The 14,809-nt window shown below is 44.8% G+C and overlaps 1 protein-coding gene across 3 annotated transcripts in view; it reads left to right on the top strand.

Moving 5' to 3' along the window:
* Positions 1 to 8,946: 8,946 nt before the first annotated feature.
* The window catches only part of LOC139799598 (glypican-5-like), a 338,529-nt gene continuing 332,666 nt past the window's right edge, over positions 8,947 to 14,809 (top strand). For 2 of the 3 annotated variants that reach the window (XM_071751698.1, XM_071751697.1), the window contains exon 1: positions 8,951 to 9,212. In XM_071751698.1, the coding sequence (XP_071607799.1) occupies positions 9,044 to 9,212 (169 nt within the window). In that variant the 5' untranslated portion in view covers positions 8,951 to 9,043. Of the gene's footprint in view, positions 9,213 to 14,809 lie in introns of all 3 variants that reach the window. The other variant, XM_071751699.1, reaches the window with a different exon arrangement.

Genomic DNA, 14,809 nt, shown 5'->3' with positions numbered 1-14,809 from the left:
CCACAGAATGAGTTGCTTGTCTCATTTGACCCCCACATGCTCTGTGGAGCTGAACTTGAACAGGATTCTTGGCATGAGGGATGGGTCTGGGCAGGACTTGGTGAAGGGACTCGAGCACAGGTCCTATGAGGTGAGGCTGAGGGAGCTGGGGGTGTTGAGGCTGGAGAAGAGGAGGCTCAGGGGAGACCTCATCACTCTCTACAACTCCCTGAAAGGAGGTTGGAGCCAGGGGGGGGTTGGGCTCTTTTCCCAGGCAACTCTCAGCAAGACAAGAGGGCACAAGAGGTCTCAAGTTGTGCCAGGGGAGGTTTAGGTTGGATATTAGAAAGAATTTCTTTCTGGAGAGGGTGATCAGCCATTGGAATGGGCTGCCCAGGGAAGGGGTGGATTCTCCATCCCTGGAGATATTTCAAAAGAGCCTGGATGTGGCACTCAGTGCCATGGGCTGGGAACCACGGGGGGGAGTGGATCAAGGGTTGGACTTGATGATCTCTGAGGTCCCTTCCAACCCAGCCAATTCTAGGATTCTATGACTTGACTTCAGGGAATGAGGCATGTTTGTGTGTCTTCAATAAGTTTGGAGACATGTTCTTAGGGTAGAAAATTTAATTACACAGCAAATTTAATTACACAGCAGCTGATAAGACCTTTACTATAACAACAGGAGTTATTTTCAGGACCTACTTGGAGTCTACTGGTTGCTGGTGCTCCTGATGCTGTGTGTGCTGACCAGAGTGTGCTTTGCTTTGATCAAGGGCTGGTGTTGCATGCTGGCTGCTTGGAAAGATTCACACATCCCTGGCTCCCTACAACCAAATTGCAGGGAAAGTAATAAATCTTGTGCCATGGCAAGGGCTTCCCATGAGAGCCTGAATTAGCATCAATACTGAAGTTTGAGGATGCCATGAGTCTGGCAACAGTTCTGGAAATCTGATCCTAGCACACTTTGCAGGTGTCAGATGTGGGGAAGTGAGCAGCTGAAGGCATGGGTGCTAATCTCTAAGTTAATGAGGGGGTGAAATGAACCTGCCACGCCATATGTGTGGTGACAACCCAACCTGCTTTTGTCATTGCTGCATGAAGTGTTACACATTTACACCAGAGTCAGGCTGGGTTGTGCTGGAGGTCCACAACCTTCTCATCTGCCCTTTCCTATACTCCATCCTGACATAATCCCCATCTACTGCTGCAGTCCTCCAGCCCCTCTTGCTGGATGGCAGCTGCAGAAACCTGTGCCTGGGTATGTTTGCTCTTAATTAACCCTGGGGGTTCCCATTTTCATCCCCCTGAAGTCAAGAGGGGGACACTACCTTTTCATGGGATCCAGCATGGGGAGACTTTCACTCTAGGCACAAAGCTGAAAAGGTCTGCAAATCCACTAGTGATGTGGGGGAGTAGCAGCAATGTGTGTTCTGGTTGGATGTTCTCATTTTAAAGATTTACTTTATTTCAGATATGGTAAAGATAAGGAATGCTGCTTGTACCAGCTGTAAAGTCTTGCTACATAGCTGAAAAAGCAAAGTATTCTGGGGACAGAAAATGGTGGGTAGTGGGGACAGTAATGGGAGATGTCAGAGGAGCTGATTTATTTTGATGAACTAGTTCATGTTCTAGGGAGCTTTTTCTTATGTTGGTAGAGTGTCAGTCTTAGCTCTGAACTTTGCTAGTTATGACCTTTCATGTACAGTTTCAAGGCAAAAAGCAAAGATAAACAACTTTAACAATACAATTAAGACAAACCCAGAATCCAGTCAATGAGAGACACCAGTGTTAAGTGAATGATCCCATGGAATTGGAGCTATTTGGAAATGCAGTGGCATCACTTACAGAGTAGGCAATTAGTTTTAATTAACTTCAAATTCTGACACATAGTTAAAAATCTTTTCTGAGTGCCCAGCTAGACAAATGAAAGTTGGGCCATTTTGTAATATCTAGAAAAAGCTATTACAAGTATTGTAATGATGTTATCCACACTTCTAAGTATTGTCATCTTTAAAATTTTTAATGACATAGTACTTTTGGAAGATGAACTGGTTCTGTACCATAAGCCTTTGAATAAAGAAACTGTTTTCCAAGAACAAGTTGCATTTTTAGAAGCTGTTTGAATTTAGTAACAATTCTGATTAACAAAGTCCAATATATTGTGGTTTAGCTGTCAGGGAAGAAACAGCCAGGACTTCTTGTGAGGTTAAAAGAAATTATTGGCAGCTTGTGATGCACGTTTTTCAGGTTAAATCTTGCACTTTAAATGTGTTGCTGTACATCTGTCACTATGGAAGCTTTAAGTACAAATTTCGTGGAAGGTAAGAGGGTGGCTGCTTTGCATTACAATGGCTTGATGGAGCATATATGCCCTGCCCTAACCCCCCCTGGTCCCTCTGAGGCAGGTGGGATGTCTCTGCACAAGAATCCTTAATGCTGTGAGTGTGGTGTGAGTATTTGTGGAACCAGCTGTGAATTATTGGTGCTCACTGTGATAGTACTTATGTTGTTGGGAGGAGGCACTGACAGCTTTTAATATGAAACCTGTTTCCATTATTCATCTTTTGAAGGATGTGAAACTAAAGCTAGATACTTCTGCTGACATTATGCAACCCTCACTCCTTGAGTAATCTACTTGATTTCCCTTGGGCTATGTGGCAGCTTCTCACATGAGTAAGTTTAGAACCTTCTTGCTTGTCCCAGTTAATTTGTATGCTGAGCCCTGCAGATAAGGGAAAAGTTATATTCATCTTCTCAGCTGCTCAGTGACCAGGATGCTGTAGGAAGAAGAATTCAAACAGAAGGAGCTGTAGTACTGAGATGGGAAGACAGTCACTACCCAGCCACCCTCACGTTGGATTTGTCAAGCATTGTGTCACTTTTCAGCCCTGGGAGAAGCTGTGTTTCAGAGTAAGAAAAGTTTGCCTTTTTCTCCTTTACCAGTGAAGTTTTTAAGATGCCCATTCCTCAGGTCAATCTTTTGACAAGAAGAAAAGAAAAAAGAGAACAAAGGAAAAAAAAAAAGGGCTGCTCTTCAGGTGATTAGACTGATGTTCTCACTTGATGCCAGAGAAAATACATAGTCTCTGCTGGCCAGGCTGTGATTTGAAATCATGATCTAGAGAGGGAGGACTCTACTATGTTGCACATGGCATATTCTCTAAATAAGCACAGTAGGTATGATTTCTGTCAGAGGAGACAAGTCAGGGGGCTAAAGGTATTTTTTTTTTTTTGTTCTGAACCGACATCATTGCTCCCTCACTGTTAAAAAGAAATACTAGAAAAAGATGAAAAAATGTAAGTCTCTTCAACATTGTCTGTCAGATGTTTTTTCTTAACTAGTGAATGTCCTGACTTCCTGGGTTGTTACATCAATTGTATTTCTTTAATAGATCTTTTGTTGGTTGGTGGCCTAATTCTTTTTAAAAATGAGTGTTAGGGTATAGTTAACAGCTGTGGTGTTCAGGCACAATTTTTTTCTTGGGGAAAAAAGCACACCAAGCACTTTCAAACTGTGCATTTGAATAGGTCTGGTAAAGTGAAAAAATGCTCATGAAATAATGAGGCAGCACAAGAATATTGCATTTTAACCATCAAAAAGTCTGCACGCATTTTTTCCACGTAGAGTACATACAGCACTGGAAACAATTCATAGTATTGCAGCATACTTATTCTCCTTGTTCTCAGTACTTCATCTGATTGAGAAGGAAATAAGATCTCTAAACAAAGAAAACAGGAGAATGATAAGTTTCTGCTGGTAATTCTTCTATTAGTTTCATAGGGTTTATCATTTTAACAAGATAAGAAAATTTTGAGTAAAATTACCAGAAATAATTTTCTAGCAGTGCTTTTCACTCTTGGCATAGTTCTGAATATTTCATGCATGACTTTTTTTACTATTAAAATCTATATTTAAAATTTCATACTGAGCTTTAAAGCTTGCTGTGACATGAAATACAGCAGAAAGCAGACTTAACTTTGTTAAAAAAAAAAAAAATGGAAAGTTATAAAAACCTGAAAAGAAGTTTTTATAATTACAGATGCTTCTACAGAGAGGATTTTGCATTTCTTTGGAGGCTGTTTAAGTTGATTTTTAAATGAAAATCGGCTTGTTGTTTGGGCTCATTCCAAGGACTTAAAAAATCTCTTAATTTTATTTATGAGTAGGCAGCTAAGTTTCTCAGGTACTTCATTGAAACATGCACCTTGGAAAACTGGACCTCTGAAGATAAAATAAGGCTTTAAAGATGAGATGTTGAGTTTTCCTGGGATGTCTGAGAGACACAGAGTTAAGATTTCACTCAGGCAGCTGAGTTGGTAGGAGCAGACTTGGGGGCCACTAAGTTTCACTGGTGGAAAGTCCAGTGCTGGAGATGAGCTTATCTTAAACATAAGGGCATTAGTCCAGTTCCATTGGAATTGCTGGCAAAGCTCCAGCTATATTCAGCAAGAGAAGGGCTGTGGCAGCAGGCACACAAAACCCTGCTTCTAGGCCTGATCCCAGCTTTTCTTGCAGATCCAAAGCTCATGCTGACTGTTGTGGTCACTGTAGCAGGATTAGGACTGAGCAGATTGTTTAGAATCATAGAACTGGCTGTGTTGGAAGGGACCTCAGAGATCATCAAGTCCAACCCTTGATCCACTCCCCCCATGGTTCCCAGCCCATGGCACTGAGTGCCACATCCAGGCTCTTTGGAAATATCTCCAGGGATGGAGAATCCACCCCTTCCCTGGGCAGCCCATTCCAATGGCTGAGCACCCTCTCCCGAAAGAAATTCTTTCTAATGTCCAACCTAAACCTCTCCTGGCACAACTTGAGACCTCTTGTGCCCTCTTGTCTTGCTGAGAGTTGCCTGGGAAAAGAGCTCAACCCCCCCCGGCTCCAACCTCCTTTCAGGGAGTTGGAGAGAGTGATGAGGTCTCCCCTGAGCCTCCTCTTCTCCAGCCTCAACACCCCCAGCTCCCTCAGCCTCACCTCACAGGACTTGTGCTGGATCCCTTCCCAGCCTCCTTGCTCTTCTCTGGACCTGCTCCAGCACCTCAATCTCCTTCCTGAGCTGAGGGGCCCAGAACTGGACACAGGACTCGAGCTGTGGCCTCACCAGGGCTGAGCACAGGTTTGAGCTGACTTATAATGCTATTCCTGGTAGGAAGTACTGATATAGTTCTCAGGGATGTATGGTTAATAAATACTCATTTGTTATACCAACAAGACACCTGTTGACAAGGAAAACTGTGATTGTTCCAAGCAAAGTGCTGAAGTGTGGTAGAATGTCATGTACAATAAGTGGTGAAATAGCTCTTTTGTTATCTGTAGTTCCCTTCCAGCAAAGCACTTAGGCATGTGTTTGCCATTAAGCACCTGAGTACCTCCACTCCAGCCAATCTGACTGCCCTGCTGAGTGTGGAGCACATGTTGAAATCCAGGTCCAAGTTCCTTGGTGTCCTGGATTCTGCCTGTGGTGTGTTCTCAGTTGTCTGGGAAGTGCCTCTCCACAACCCAGGCTTGATAAGGGGGAAACATCCAAGGTGCATGTCACATTGCTTTCTGTTGGAGGGTTTGAGTAGCAACCTTGCTTGCTCATTGATCGACCTAAGGTTGTCATTCAACACCAAAATAGTGCCAGGAAAGAGATGTGGTAGTTAAGTGCCAGCTCAGAGATGCAGGGGCCAGCATTGAGCTGTGGGCTGAGTGTGTGTGTGTGTGTGTGTGTGTGTGTGTGTGTGTGTTCACACCACCTGTGACTACTGGAGGTGATAATGATGTTGCAGGTGTTCTGGAACATTTCTTTTAACTATAAAGGCACTCTTAAAAGTGTTCAGGTATATCAGTGATCAAGAAATGCCCATTATCTACATTAGTCTCAAACTTTTCCTTTCCTCTTTCTCCTTTCTACTACATTGCATTTTTTCTTTTTTTTTAATCAGTGGCAAAAACTCACACCAAGTGACTGTGTGTGTGTGTGGGGGGGGGGGGGGTCCATGAAGATTTTTTTTTTTTTCCCCCCTCAAAAGAATAGAACCCAGCATGGAAAACTTTACAGGCCATCTTTAATGCTTTTTAATAAGTTATTACAAAACCACAAGAAACATAAATATTTCCTTATGTATTGTAGAAACCATTATTAAATCTATGGACATTCTGGTGCACTGACTGAGTTTTTTTTCTTGTGTATGTGTACATGTATAATTCAGGCTCCTTAGCAGGATTTTGAGGACAGGAGATGATAATGTAGTGGTCTGTCCTCTACTAACAATGCAAGGAACAACTAAAAGATACAGAAAAGCAGCAGGACTTAACATAGCTTGAAAAAGGTGACAATTCAAACACCCATAATATAAAGATAAGTCATGTTAGAAAAGGAGAGAAAAGGAGTAGCCATTTGGGATTTTAATTTGCCACACACTGAAAACAATGGCAAAAATCCCACTGAATTATATACCTCAGGCCCTTGCGCTGGACTGATTAGATGCTATTCATAGAATAATGTATATGCCAAATAATGCTGTTATTTGTCAAGTGAATTATTCATCAGATCCATCATCCTGCCATTTCTTTTCTGGCAGAACTCCCACTGAAGTCAATGGGAATATTGTCTGAGTAAAATGTTTCAGGATTGGGCCCAAGGTTACACAAAATGCAACTGGGAAAACTTGTTCCTCATCCTTGGGTTCATAAAACCACTGGTGGATACCAGGTAGGCAGCTGGGATGCTAATGGTGATTATTCCCTTGTGTCTCCCTAATGTACCTGTTGCCACCTTGATTTGGGCTCTGAGTCTAAATTAAACATTGCTGACAGTATGACCTGGATCAGGCTGAAAATGTACAGATGTCTGTGGCCTCTGGACTTCCTGGTGGTCAGCCCTTTGGGGTGCCCTGTCCTGGGTTCTTGTGATGTTTGAGAGCTGTAGGATGAGCAAAGAAGTGTAGCTCTGACCTGGCTGACTTTTTTCTCTGCTTTCAAATGCTGAAGCCTAATTATAGGGCTGGTTTGTTGTTCTGGTTTGTTTTCTGTTTTTTTTTTTTTTTTAGCTTACAAGTTAAAAGTTATGGATCAAGTTGGTTTGTTTTTTTTTTTTCCAAAAAAGAAAATCTCTTGATGTCTTGATAGGAACAAATTTAATACAAGCACATTTCTTAAAGAATTGGCACTTTTGGCTATTAAGGTACAACTCAAGTGATTGGAGAGTGATTTGGAGAGCAGCCAGGCAGAAAGGGAGCTGGGAGTCTGGATTGCCAGGAAGCTGAACATGAGCCAGCAGTGTGCCCAGGTGGCCAAGAAGGCCAATGGCATCCTGGCCTGGCTGAGGAACAGCGTGGCCAGCAGGTCCAGGGAAGGGATTCTGCCCCTGGACTCAGCCCTGGGGAGGCCACAGCTTGAGTCCTGTGTCCAGTTCTGGGCCCTTCAGCTCAGGAAGGATATCGAGGTCCTGGAGCAGGTCCAAAGGAGGGCAACCAGGCTGGTGAAGGGACTTGAGCACAAGTCCTGTGAGGTGAGGCTGAGGGAGCTGGGGGTGTTGAGGCTGGAGAAGAGGAGGCTCAGGGGAGACCTCATCACTCTCTCCAACTCCCTGAAAGGAGGTTGGAGCCAGGGGGGGGTTGGGCTCTTTTCCCAGGCAACTCTCAGCAAGACAAGAGGGCACAAGAGGTCTCAAGTTGTGCCAGGGGAGGTTTAGGTTGGACATTAGAAAGAATTTCTTTCTGGAGAGGGTGATCAGGCATTGGAATGGGCTGCCCAGGGAAGGGGTGGATTCTCCATCCCTGGAGATATTTCAAAAGAGCCTGGATGTGGCACTCAGTGCCATGGGCTGGGAACCATGGGGGGAATGGATCAAGGGTTGGACTTGGTGATCTCTGAGGTCCCTTCCAACCCAGCCCATTCCATGATTCTATGATTATCTACAGCAGTGAGCTCAGTTTCTCATTGCTACCTATAGGAAGGTATAATGGTTAAATTAGCTGCAGGTGGGCTCCTCTGTTGCTACAGGAGCACATTAGAAGCATCTTGAGAGTTGCAAGTAACCCTACAGAAATCAGACATAACTGCCTCAAACAATAGTAATTCTTGTAGCTCATAATGTGCTCCATATGCACTTACACGGAAAATATTCATGGCTGCTGAGCACAGTTTTGTGCTGAAATGCATGGTAAAGCAGTTGATACTGAAGCACGATTTGGGCAGCAAAAAGATGGCAGAAGTTGTTCTCAAAGTGGTCTCAGTGGTTTGGGTAAGACCCCCAAACTAACAAAGGGTGGAACTGCTGCTGGCTTTTGTACGAATCATCAGTTGATTAGTGCAGTTGGTACAGAAGGTTGTGTTTACTGGGGCAAGTTTTTTCTTGTCCCTGAGGTGACTGTTGGCTGGAGTTAGCTCTGGTCTTGTGAAAGCTGGACTCCATGTCTTCTGCTAGGAATTTCAGAACTAAACCAAAGCTTGCGTGGTTTTCCAACCTGCCCTCCTTAGGGCTTGTGCATCTACTGCTCTGTTCGTGCTCCATCTCTGTTCTCCTTGACACCCATGCGCTTGTCTCTGCGAAAGCACCTCACCCTTATTCTGCCTTTCCCTTCCGAGACCCTTCGGGGGCTCAAGATCTGCTGCCTGGGACTTTCTGAGCTGCAGAGCTGGCACGGATGCTCAGCGTTCGTGACTCTCCGAACTGTGCTTAACTTGCCGTGAGGCTGCTCGGCAGCAAGCGGGAGGAGCCCGGGGGGGGTCCCCGCTCTCCGGTCCCCCTCCATCAGCGCTGCTGCGGGTTTGGAGCACCCGGGCCGGTGCGGGCGCGGTGTCCGTGCGGCGTTAAGCGGGGTCGCCGGTTCCCGGCTGCCCCCCGCCTCCCTTCTCCCCCTGGTTAGGGCAGGAGGCGATGGGCGGGGGGCGGCGGCTCCCCTCGGCCCCCCGGGCGGGCGGGGAGGGCCGGGGGCGGGCGGCGGCGTTGGCCGAGGAGGAGCGCGGGAGGCGGGCGGGGGCTGCGCTGCCGCCGCCGGGACTGACGCCCGCCCCCGGCAGACTCCGGCCCGCGCCCCGCAGCGCTCCGGCCCGCGGCCGCGGGGGTGCGAGATGGCGGCCGAGGGGAGCCGGGGGGTCCTGGGGCTTTGGCTGCTGGCGGCGGCGGGGCTGTGCGGAGGAGTGGCGGCGGGCAAGTCCCCGAGCTGCCACGAAGTGAGGACGGCGTTTCAGCTGCGGCAAATCGGGCCTTTCAAGCTGGTCCCCGACGTGCCCACGGCCGGTCAGTACCGAGCCACCCCGCGGGGGGCTTCTCCGAGCCGGGGGGTGGGAGGGAGGGAAGCGCGGGCTGCTGCGGGCGCACCCGAGTCTGGGCTCGCTTCTGCCCCCGGCTCCGGTGCCGCCGTCGAGGGCTGCCCCTGCCCTGCGGAAAGCTGACGCAGCGCGGCTCCCTTCGGCAGCACCGGCTTTCCTGCTGGGCGCAGGTAGCGGGGAAACTCTAAGCGAATTCGGCAAGTCCTCGACTAAAATAATTAAGAAAGACTTCCTAGGAAGAGAGACCGGGGGGACTCCTGGTTTTCGCTTTGTGCAGGTATTGCTTTCTGATCGCCTCTAGAAGCACCAGACCTTTTCTCCCCGCGTTTAAGAGCGGTGTCATCCCTTAAGTACTGTAGGAGGAGGTGTCCTTCTGGAAAGGATCCCTTTCTGAGGAGGCAAACAGAGGCTCTAAGGAACGCCGGTGCTGGCCAGGTGTAGGGATCCTCGGGCAGGCTGCTGGGTAGGTGGCCAAGTGACTTCTGAATTCGGAAGACTCGATGAATTCAGGAACGTTGTCCCAAGGCAAGGCAGAGGTAACACCTTGGAGGGATGCAGTCGGCACAACTTAATGTTTGCTTAGGTGAGCACTAAGTCTGCAGGACTTAGTACTCCTGAAAGTTGATGAGTAGTGTGGTGTTCTCTGTTCATACTATTCCTGAACCATGTGTGACAGCAATGACAAGTAAAAAGTAATACAGTGATAGTAAAAAAAAAAAACCATGGGATTTTATGTATATTCTGCAATTACACTGTAGAATTTGCTGCAAGGGAATAAAGTACATTATAATGTAAAAAAAAAAAATATTAAGCTCTTATTGATTGACCACATATCTATCTAGATAAAGAAATCACATCCCTGGCTCTTACATGGTTTAGGAAAATGTTTACAACAACTGCAGTAAGAAAACAAAGCCTATCAGTCTCCTAGGACATTCTTTAGCTGCTTCATTCCAACACAATTGCTTGTAGGTGTGTGATGGTATAAAAGTAAATTTCAGTTTTTGCTTTATGATTTTTTTTTTTTTTTTTTTTTTTAATTCAGAGCCTGCTGAGTTTGGAAAGACTTCTTAAATGAGTTTTGGATATGTTTTCTGATGTATGTTTCTAGACTGTACTTCATAGGCCGTTGGGCTGATCTCTTACAGCAAGTCTTAAAACTGAATGATTGCACAGTGGTGGTGATCTTTACCTTCCCTTTGCATAAAGTAGTTGAGATGATGCACAACTGTAAAGTCTGTGAGCAAGGAACAATTCCTATTTCTCATTTTCTTGCAAGAAGAGATTGTCAGGAATGGCATTTGGAGGCTGGAATTGAGGTCCCATTCTCTTGTGTTGACAGAGGCATCAGGTCTCACTTATCTTTGAGGACTAAATGTGAAAGCTGTTGAAAAAGAGGTAAAACAAGGCTTTTTGATTTTTTTGGTGTACACTTACCCCTCTTTCTTGAGCTCTTTCTGGGGGAAGTTCTTCAAACTTTTTAATTAAACTGTTTTACATCTATAAAACTCTAGTTGTGTAGATGAAACCTGGGGGGAAATTGTGTGCTTCTGAAGGAAGGTATAGGTGCTGTGGTATCATTTTATTCTTGTGTTACATTGAACTTTCCTATTGAATAACAAGCTCTCAAACAATAGCATGAGAGAAGGTGAGGGAGGGTAATATGCTTTTTAAAAGGATTTCTTAGGAGGAAGGTGCTTGAAGCAGAGGAGAGCTGAAGAAAAGTGGCACATATTGATTTTTCCCATTTGTTGAGTACACTCAGCTTTACCAAAGCTTGTGTGTGTTAATCATACCTTGCCAGGCAGTAATGCCTCCTGTCTTGTCCTCTTTTAATTAAGTATTGAAGTGTTTTCCAGTGCTATCATCTGGCAGCTGTTATCAGTGCATATATCTTAACATGACCTCCCCCTACCCACACACTTCTCTCTCTCTCTCTAGGACATGGAGGCTCATTTTATTATCTAATTTAAGAACACACAAATATTGAAGCATCTCCCCTGAAGACTTCAGGCACAAGAAGGGGGGAAGCAGAGTGGGCAGCTGGGGGTGACACTAAACCAGTGTGCTCAGCTGAACCCAGTGCTGAATAAAGCCTGCAGAGTGTTCCTTGCTAACTTCTGCGCTGAGGTGCTCCCCAATCATCTGCACATTCATTTGTTTTCTCTAGAAAATGGAACTTTTGTGGTTCTGTTCACTCTTTCAGTCACAAAAGTGCTAACCTCAAGCCAGTATTTGTAGGCTAACACAAGTCTGACAGAAGTTGAAGTCTTAAGGATTGCTAGGTTCTTAAAACCTTGAGGAAAATCAGCTGCTCAGTCGAGCAACCCAGCGTCAGGTGAGAGATGGCAGCCAGGCTGTCAGGTGTATGTTTTGTCTCTTTTTATGGATGGTACCAATTTCACCTAATAAAATTAAATACTTGGGAGTTTGAAGCCTGCTCCCTCCTGTGGTGTTAGCTGTGGTTCCTGTGTTGAAGTGGCACACTGGTGGATCTTGGATATGGGCATCCTTGGGACTGGTGACTGCTCCTCATGTGTTTCCTGTGGTCTGCTGTGATCCCTGAGTGGGACATCAGCATGACTACAGTGAGATGGACTCAGTGTGGCTTTGAGCAGGAGCTACCAGCCTCTTGTACAAAATTAATTGGCAAGAGAAGGAGGAAATTATGCTTTTGTTTTTAAGGTGTGATGTGAATCTGGCAGCAACATTTCTGAAAAATCACCTGTGCAAGAGAGCTCTTAGATGCCTAGGAGCTTCCTCTAAGATTTCTCTTCCGTAGTTTCTTCAAAAGCTATCAGTTATTTTTCCAAATGTAGTCCATTAACAAGTGCAGTCTAAAAGAAGATTGTTTTGATAAGAGGCCCAAACAACACGTATTTTTCGCCAGAAATGTTCTTTGTCTGTAAGGCTTTCTCCTTCACTAGCAGAGTTTGTGCTGCTATTTAGTAGTCTGTTTTTCTGAAACAAATGGAAGGTTACAAAGGGTGATTTGCTGCAAATAGCAAACAAATTGGTCAGGTAAAGGTACTGCCTTGGCTGTGACTCAGAGGAAGGTGTCTTTTTTTAATTTTTTTTTTTCTTTCCCAGACTGGAAAATGAGGTAATATGTTCCCAGTCTTAATACTTTGGTTGTCACAGGGCTCCTTGGTTAACATTTTGATGAGAGAGAACTGGTATGCTGTCTCCTAGGGTGAAGGTCTGGTGTCAGTCCTGCCAGGGGACTAAGCCTTTGGTTCCAGGGAGTCTAGGGATCTCAAATCTGATGTGGACTGCTCCCTGTGGTATTCAGCCCAGACACGGGGCTGCCCTGGGTTGGGTTACAGTGTAACTGCACACTGGCACTGAGTGGCTGGCACTGCTTCCCAAATTCACAGGAGCAAAACTCAACCCAACTGGAGTATGTGACACTGTTCTGGTAGTGAGTTGTAGCAGAAGCAGAACAAGAGTAGCCCTCTTGATCCCTTTGGTAATTGTGTAACCACAAGAACATCCTCCCCTTTTACATAGGCTGAGTCAGAATGCCAAAAAAACCCCAAAAAAAAAACCAAAAAACCACCCAACAAAAAAACAAAAAACAAACAAACAAACAAACAAAAAAACAAAACAAAAAAGAGAAAGAGAGAGAGAGATGAAGAATTGGGCTGATTTCTTTTAGCCAGGGAAAATGTCACTTGTGAAAAACTTTTAGAAACTCTTTACTTTCTAAATAATCATCTTGTTGAAGACTGCCAACAGGCTGTTAGCTTATCTTGCTGCTCTACTGCTTTACAAAGAGCACAGAAGCTGCCCAGAGTGTGCTCAGGGACTCACTTCTGAAGGACACATTTTGCCCTATTAAGTGCTTCTTTCTTTACTGTCATCCTGCACCTTAAATCACCAGAAGCATCGTTACCATGTGTATGCACCGAGTATCCCACAGCAGAGCTGGACATGCATTAGCAATTTCTAGATTAAAACTATTTTCTGGAGAGTGACAGGAAAGTCCTAGATTCCTCCAAGAAGCTTCTTGCTGCATACTGGATCTCATCCCATCTCAGCCTGTGGCAAAGCTCCTGTTGTGTTAAGAAAGGAGCATCAGCTAGATCTCTTTTTTTCACTCTACCAAAGGATATCTATTAAGTTAGCTATTTTCCTATGAAGTGAGTTATGCCACACTTGATTTTTCTGTTTTTCTCATTTATTATCACTCAGCTCTTTATTTCTATCATCTCAATGGGAACCCTGTAATTCCTCTGGTAAAGGTACAGTGCTGAAACACATTGCTCACAGCAGCATCTGTCGAAGTCACTCCTAAGTCTGGTGTGCCAGATGTGAAATGAACTTGCTTTATTGGCTCTGGAGAGTGTTTGCTCCATCAGAATGAGTGACTAAAATCCTTATAATTTGCTAGAGGCTTTGTTCTAGTTTAAAGCCATTATTAACTCTACTCTTGCATGGACTGAAGATTATGGCAGTATTCACTGAAGGGTAAAGGTTACAAAAAAATTCATACTTCTTTAGTTTTAATTCAGTACAAAGGCAAAAAGATATTTTTCCAGTGACTCACAAGCTCTTAAATACTGACTACACCACACAAAATTACCTAATGAATACAATTCCATGAAAGAAGTTTGCACTGCTCTGAAATCCCAGCCCTGCTAACATTGCTAAAAGGGATCTTCCACTTTTCATTGTTTCTTCCACTTTCTGTTTCTTCCTCACACTACATGCTCTTGGCAGTTCCCACGTCTACCTGACTCCATCAGTGAGCCAGTTTAGTTCTAATACTGCCAGAATAGCTACAATGGAGCTGGAAGGAAAAATGAAAGTTTTCCACATGCTGCAACCCACTGACAGACAGCTCAGATGTTCATCTAGCCCTGTGCACAGAACAGGACTAACACTTCATATTTAGCAAGCTGTTTCAGTTCAATCTAGTTTACAGAACATCAACACGACTCAATTTCTGAAAAAAAGCATTTAGGATCTCCTGAAAATTTACGTATGCATTGAAATGTGACAATGTTGGATACAGTTTGTTTGCAATCTGTCTGTGGGTTTACTGTTCACCTGCGTCTGTGGTTGTGTGGGACTGTCTTGAGTACTGTGGGTGAAGGGGCACATCTAGGAGAATTTGGATGAATGCAGTGGTGTTAATGCTTAGAAAGAGTGTAGGGTGGCTTAGACTTAAGGAAAAGGCAAAAAATATTGTCTTGTTTCCATGAGGTTTATTTTTTCTTTTAGAAAATCCTGATAGGTGCAACAAGTTGGTGAAATGTCCTTGGCATTGCTTGCAGCTTGTTACAATGCAAACTTTTCTTCCCATTAAGCTCAGTATTTCCTTATTTATGGGTGCACAGACTTCTTGGTTGTTTGAACCATTGACTGTTGGCCTCTGGTACTACAGGAGATGGATTGTGTTCCCATCTTTGTCACTCTAATAACCTGAAACAAGGCAAATTGTGCCTCAGTTTCACCTCCTGTGGGCTGTATCTTGGTATGGTATTTTGGGGTGTATTGCTGAAAAGCTGCCAGGAAAGGGAGGGGAGGTCCAGCCCGACAAAGCATCAGTGAATTAAACCT

Source organism: Heliangelus exortis, chromosome 9, assembly GCF_036169615.1.
Source record: "Heliangelus exortis chromosome 9, bHelExo1.hap1, whole genome shotgun sequence".
Lineage (NCBI taxonomy): Eukaryota > Metazoa > Chordata > Aves > Apodiformes > Trochilidae > Heliangelus > Heliangelus exortis.
This window is presented reverse-complemented; position numbering and strand designations above follow the sequence as displayed.